Source organism: Synchiropus splendidus, chromosome 12 (genome assembly GCF_027744825.2).
Source record: "Synchiropus splendidus isolate RoL2022-P1 chromosome 12, RoL_Sspl_1.0, whole genome shotgun sequence".
In the NCBI taxonomy this organism is placed as follows: domain Eukaryota; kingdom Metazoa; phylum Chordata; class Actinopteri; order Syngnathiformes; family Callionymidae; genus Synchiropus; species Synchiropus splendidus.
In genome coordinates, this window is record NC_071345.1 from 19,316,669 (window position 1) to 19,323,122 (window position 6,454).

A 6,454-nucleotide genomic window follows, 5' to 3' on the forward strand; every position below is an offset into this window, starting at 1 on the left:
TGAGTAAAGAAAGATATATCCAACACTGCTCTTCAAATTCAGTCATCTTCTCCTCGTGTGCTTTGTAGAAACCCCCAGGACGGAACTCTTCTGTGTCTCTCTGCCTGCTAACTGCTCGCAGCACCACGAACTCTACCACCACTTCTCCAGCTTTCCTGACTGTAAGCAGGGAGAGTTGCTTCCCACTCTGCAGCTGAAGACCAGCACCAACCAGAGCACCTCGGACTGGACCGACCTGGTTGACATCAACTCTCCAGGAACACAGGTAGTGTGTGCGTGTGTGTCTGTGTTAAGCGATGTATTTTTGTAGCCTGACCTGAGTGAGAGTGTGTCATGTTTGGTGTTGTGTCTAGCCAGCGGCAGGCTCGGGTTGAGACTGTGGCTTCCTCTCTCCGGTTACTGTGAGGTCTGGGATTGCCCTCTATGCTAGGGGTGAGAGGTCAGAGGTCGGGGCTGTTTTGACTGCTGTGCGTGAAGCTCTCAGCACGACTTGGTTCCATTTTCAAACAGAGGTTGGTTATGCTGAATCTGCAGAAGTGGAGATCACAGAACCACAAATGGAAAACTCGAGCCTCAAAACTCTTTGGTTGTTGTGTTTTATTGCAACTTGGGCTGAGCAATCCTTGGTGAAGCATGACAGATTCACACTGTTTGTTGAGGAGGATTTGTCCTGTCTCACAAGCCATCTCAAATCCAACATGACATTTCTGCTGTCGTGCCTCTCAGGTGGTCTTCCTACCGGGCTTCGGCTGTCTCTACCTGGACGTCGTCTTTGAAGGAGGAACGCTGGTCCTGACTCTGTCACCAGAGGGCAGCACTGACGCAGTCATCGCCAACAAGTACGTGACTGGTTAGGACTTGAACTGTGACGCGCTGTTTTGCATGCCTAAGAGAACCTACACAGGTGATGTTAGCAAGACATGTTGGGAGGAAAAAGAGCTGCGGCTTTGTTCCATTACATCAACAGAGAACTGTGTTTCATTTAGAGCAGACAGGATGTGAGAGCGATTGCTTTATTAGCGAGATGGAAGCAAATTACCATTCAGCATGTAACGAGGATGATGACTCACGGTCAGAGGTCACTGAAGTACGAGGAGCTTTAACCATTTAGTGTCAAAACAAAGCAGCAGCGGTTCCTCCAAGTCACTGTTGACCTCAGTCAGTGTCGCTGTGTGTTCAGAAATAAATCTGTCTAAACATTGGTGTGCGACACAAACTGACTGACTTGGGTCATGAGATTGTTTTGTTGGGCTTTATTAGGACAGTGGTGACCACAAGAGGGCGCACAGGCTCATGCTAATCTATCCCCTTGCTGCTGTTAGATCCACAAAGCTCTCGGTGACCGTCCTCCTGAGCGAAGCCAGTGTGGCGCTGAACGATGACATCACCAGCCCTGCTGGTTCTGTGGAGCTGCTGAGGCTAACACTGACCAAAGTTCTGCTCAGCCTGGCTCCATCTCCCTCCACTCAGCTGCCGGAGTCACCCACCGACCCAGAATCAGGAGCGGCCTCCCTCGGCGCTCTGATGCCCTCCGGCTCCCTGGTGGAGCTCCACTGCTCCTCCCTGCAAGTGGACAACCAGCTGTACAACCGGGCCAGCTTCCACTTCCCTGTGCTGCTGTGTCAGGAGCAGAGAGTCGACCCAGGAAGTTTATGGAGCAGCAGTGAGAATCCGCTGTGCTCTCCAGAGCTGCTGGAGGCGTTCAAACGCTCCTGTTTCCTTCAGCTGAGGATGAGTGTGGCTGAGGACAGGTGCTCCGTGGAGGAGGTAGGTTCATGGTGGCTTTCATCTCACAGATGTTCTGTGTGGTGTCAAATCCTCCAGGAGTAACCGTCAAGTCAAACTTTTTCTGACCAAATTTTCTTTCCTACTTCTGAAGAAGTAGATGTTTAGATTTCAAAATCAAGTGCAAACAGAACGACATTGCGTGGCTTTATACATGAAATGCAACACAAACAACCATCATTTGAAATCTGTCTCCTCTCAGGTGAGTCTCCAGCTGCAGCCTGCTCGAGTCTACCTGGAAGACACCTTTGTTTACTACGTCAAGACTCTGTTCCACACCTACATCCCGGAGTCAGCCATGGTCTCGGGCTCAGCACAGGTCAGAGAGACCACGGCTGCAGCCACCGTGCCTGAGCAGGTGTGTCACTGAGCACAGTTACGCAGCGATGTGTGTCTTAAAAAAAGCTGTCACGTGACTGTTATCGCAGGACAGTCTGATGACAGACATGTTTGTCTTTTCAAATGTCAACTCAAACTAAAATGAAGCAGTAAAGCAGGATAGATTTCATCTCTAGACGACCTCTGCCAACAAGAAGTCTCTAAAACAAACTCACTTCAGCAAGTCGTGGCTCTTCAGTGCCTCTCTTTCCTGATGTGGATAACTGCTAAGCTGGACGTGCTCTCGCCCAGGTGCTCCAGTCGGTGCAGGCGTTGGTTCACCCCGTACGTCTGCAGAGACTCGTCATCCAGCCAGTCAACCTGCTGGTCAGCATTCATGCGTCCCTGAAGCTCTACATCGCCTCCGACCACACCCCACTGGCCTTCTCCCTGTTCGAGCGGGGTCCCGTGTGCACCACCGGCCGCCAGTTGGTCCACGCTCTGGTCATGCACTACGCTGCCGGAACCCTCTTCAGAGCCGGTAAGTCGCCAAAGAGAGAGGCACCGGGGCATGTGACTTGAAAGCCTGTCGGTGTTTGTCCAGGATGGGTGGTGGGCTCCTTGGAGATCCTGGGTAGCCCTGCCAGCCTTGTGCGCAGCATCGGCAATGGTGTGTCCGACTTCTTCCGACTGCCCTACGAGGGCCTGACGCGAGGCCCCGGAGCCTTTGTGAGCGGAGTCTCCAGGGGGACCACCTCCTTCGTCAAACACATCTCAAAAGGTAAAACGATTTTCAGACATACAGTATTGAGTCCTAAAACACTCACGAGCGTGAACCTCAGGAACCCTGACATCCATCACCAACCTGGCCACCAGTCTGGCCCGGAACATGGACCGCCTGTCTCTGGATGAGGAGCACTACAACCGGCAGGAAGAATGGAGACGCCAGCTCCCGGAGAGTCTGGGTGACGGGCTGAGGCAGGGGCTGTCCCGCCTGGGCATCAGCCTGCTAGGTAACACACAAACAGCAGTCTAACAGTGAAACTCCAGCTGCAACTGTGGTTTGGGTTCCCGCAGGAGCTATTGCGGGGATCGTGGACCAGCCCATGCAGAACTTCCAGAGGAACTGGGAGGTTCAGAGCTCAGCTGGAAGCAAAGCCAAAGGGGTGATCTCAGGTGTGGGCAAAGGCATTGTGGGGGTCTTCACGAAGCCCATCGGTGGTGCTGCAGAGCTGGTTTCTCAGACTGGATATGGTGAGTCCAGCTCAAACTCTTCGGTCTCCACCATCACATGCCCCCTGCTGGCCTTCATGTGGTCATGACAGACTTGAACATCTTTCTACTGACACTGAACCTTTCATGAGGAAGAGCTCACCATGTTGAAACTGGTTGATGGCTACCCTTGTTTCTGGTTCAGGACTGGTTTGGTTTAAGTGATGATGAAGGAAGGCAAATATAACAGAGGTGCTGAAACCCAACCTTCGTCACTCCTCGTCGCACAACACGAACACAATGACCTTGTGAATGACAGGCAGTGTTGACTGATCGTGTCACCCCTCAGGGATCCTCCATGGAGCCGGCCTCTGGCAGCTTCCCAAACAACTCTACCTGCCTACGGACGAGAAGTGCGCACTGGCACCCAACAGCCACTTGAAATATGTCTGGTACGACCTCTGACCTTTCTCTTTGTTGCTTTGTGAGACTGAATTCTGCGACTGTCTCTCAAGTCATCTAATCATAAGAAGTTACACTCTCAGTTCCTGAGTGAAGGAGAACTTTGTACACTAGATGGTGCTGTTTAGTAAAATCGTTGTGGTGACACAGTGTGTAATATTAGAGGAGAGCCACACTTCTGGGATAAAAACAGAGGAATGCACCAAAAGAAACTTGGAGATTTCTTCTCTGTGGCTGGAGTCCAGTGTGGTCAAAGCGACTGACCTGATCTTCAGCTGATCTGCTCTGGGTGTGCGATGGTTGTCTGTGCGACTGTAGACTCTCGTGATCCTGGAGCTTTATTGTTTGTTTTTTAAACTGCCACATGGCAGATTTTGTCGACATTTTTAGGTTTTTGTCTGAATGTGACATCAGTTTTCATACGAGGGAAATGATGTCAAAGTCAGCATGTAGAAGTCAAAGAGTCAGCCCGATAATCGAATAGGAAAAGTATTTCTCCAGAGACAGCGACTGATTGCTGTTATCTGTGGAGATGACAGCAGCTGCTGCTGGAACAAACAGAATTTCAAACCCAACACTTCCTTCCTTCCATCATGTCAGCTACCACGAGGGACGCAACTGTCTGACTGCTGGGGAAGCAAGGACAGAAATGGAGGAGTGCTGAGCTCATGTTCCCGCGTGGCCTTGCTGGGAAACTGGTTTCCATCAATGCAGTTTTTTTTTTACTTCAGGTAGCTGCGTCACTTGAGGGTCGAAGTGTTGCAGCAGCGAGACACTGAGCAGAAACTACACAACATCTGCACCGCAATTTGAACACCTGCCCTCCAAAGTAAACACACCGTCACAGAAACACTTCCTGCACGCACACTCGCCTCTCGCCACGCGTGTAATCGGAGAACAGTCAGAAATGTAAATTACAGGATGTCGGCGCCCGTTGTTGAGGTGTGACAGGCCTTTGCGTGCGTGTGTTCGCACCACTCACTGTGCTTCTGACAGTCCAAGGGCATTAATTATCGGGAATGGCCTTTTTGAGTTTGCAGCAGTCAGTTCAGAAGTGTGCCAGGGACTCAGGAACCCGCTCGGCCTGTTGATGTGTGCCACGCAGACACCCCACACGCTCCGATCAGTTCCTCCTGAGAGCAGCAGTGTCAGCCAGCGTCTTCTGTTCTCTGCTGCAGGAAAATGCTGCAGTCTCTGGGGCGGCCCGAGCTCCACATGGCCCTGGAGGTGACCATCGTGAGTGCGTCCGGGCAGGAGCACGCCGGCTGCCTGCTGCTGACCTCCGAGGTGCTGTTTGTGGTCAGCCTGAGTGAGGACACGCAGCAGCAGGCCTTCCCCATCACCGAGGTACGTTCATCTCCAGCGGTCTGGACCGAGAGCAGACCTGCTGACCTTATGACGTGCTACTGAATAAAGTCATGTTTCAACTCAAAGTTGGAGTGAGACTCCATAAACCCATCAAAACCTTTCCCTAAAATCAAAGACTGGTACCACTAGATGGTGCCAGATCGCCTCCAGAGGTTTACCTGTCGACACCAGGAACTGCTTCCTTTGTCTTCTGTAATGTCCCAGAAATTTTACCTAAAGTTTCATTACACCTCAGTCCAGATCATGAGCAATGACACTTTATGATGCAGTGTCCTTCTTTTCATAGGCCACTAGATGGCACTCTGTGCTCTATAGTCTTTGGCATTTTTAAACCAAGAGTGCCACCTACTGTGCTGTGGAAACTGTGTTTTGTGATCACTACTGTAATTGTAATGTATTCATTCTCAGTCATGCAACTCCTTGTGTGGCGGTCTGAACACAGCGTGTGCACGTTTTAGCGTGTGTGGTTCAAACAGGAAGTGCGGTAGAAGTTCAAGAGACGTGTGCACACACCTGTACATCTGCTGTGACTTGAGGACAGATCGGTCCTCTTGATGTACACGGTCATGGCTGACCTGACACAAGTGGCTCAGCTGCTCATGGATTACAGAGTATATTCATGAATAGCATCAGTAATCCATGGCTGTCTCACTAGTACTGAGAGTGACATGTTAACCTGCATTAGTCTGCTTTAGTTGAGTCCTCGAGAGTTCAGCAGCACGTTGCTTTGCAGTGAAGAATTTCATCTGCAACGATAAAAGTCCTGGCGCTCAAATAGAGGTAAAAGTCTAAACTGTATGTTGGATTTAAGTAAGCGTCTGTCTTTACGTGATGACGGGAGTCATGCGCCGCTTGCCGCCCCTCAGGAACAGGGACAGACCCCTGACTTGCTTGATCTGCACTGACAATACTATCAAGTAAATTCATGACTACAAGCGTCATCTGAAGTATGTAACTGTCTGCAGTTTCAGTTCTGATCAGAAAGAAGCCGTTTCAGTTTGAGGCTGTTTCTGTCTGCTCTCCGGCGAACGTGACACCTGCTGTCTTCTGCAGGTGGAGTGTCAGCAGGCGGCAGGACGTCAGGATGAGCTCACGCTCATCTTACACCAGCAGACGGTCACCAGTGACACCGAGGTGAGGGGTCAAAGGCCGCACCATCTACCTGCAGTTCATCACCAGCATGTTTGCTTTTGCCTACTGTTTAGAAGCAAAATTACATTTCAGCTCTGGTCCTACTTACAACGTACCTCTTGTGTTGAGAAATTCCTCCTGCACGAGTTTGTGCTCACATTCACAAAACAGTCCACTT

At 50.9% G+C, this 6,454-nt stretch overlaps 1 protein-coding gene across 5 annotated transcripts in view; it reads left to right on the plus strand.

Annotated features, from left to right (window-relative positions):
• Nucleotides 1-6,454, plus strand: part of LOC128767966 (intermembrane lipid transfer protein VPS13B-like) — a 252,311-nt gene that overhangs the window by 245,055 nt on the left and 802 nt on the right. For all 5 annotated transcript variants that reach the window (XM_053880402.1, XM_053880401.1, XM_053880404.1 and 2 more), the window contains 11 exons: nt 69-265; nt 727-839; nt 1,323-1,767; nt 1,988-2,143; nt 2,416-2,644; nt 2,708-2,884; nt 2,946-3,116; nt 3,181-3,357; nt 3,665-3,767; nt 4,956-5,124; nt 6,199-6,279. In XM_053880402.1, the coding sequence (XP_053736377.1) occupies nt 69-265; nt 727-839; nt 1,323-1,767; nt 1,988-2,143; nt 2,416-2,644; nt 2,708-2,884; nt 2,946-3,116; nt 3,181-3,357; nt 3,665-3,767; nt 4,956-5,124; nt 6,199-6,279 (2,018 nt within the window). The remainder of the gene's footprint in view (nt 1-68; nt 266-726; nt 840-1,322; nt 1,768-1,987; nt 2,144-2,415; nt 2,645-2,707; nt 2,885-2,945; nt 3,117-3,180; nt 3,358-3,664; nt 3,768-4,955; nt 5,125-6,198; nt 6,280-6,454) is intronic.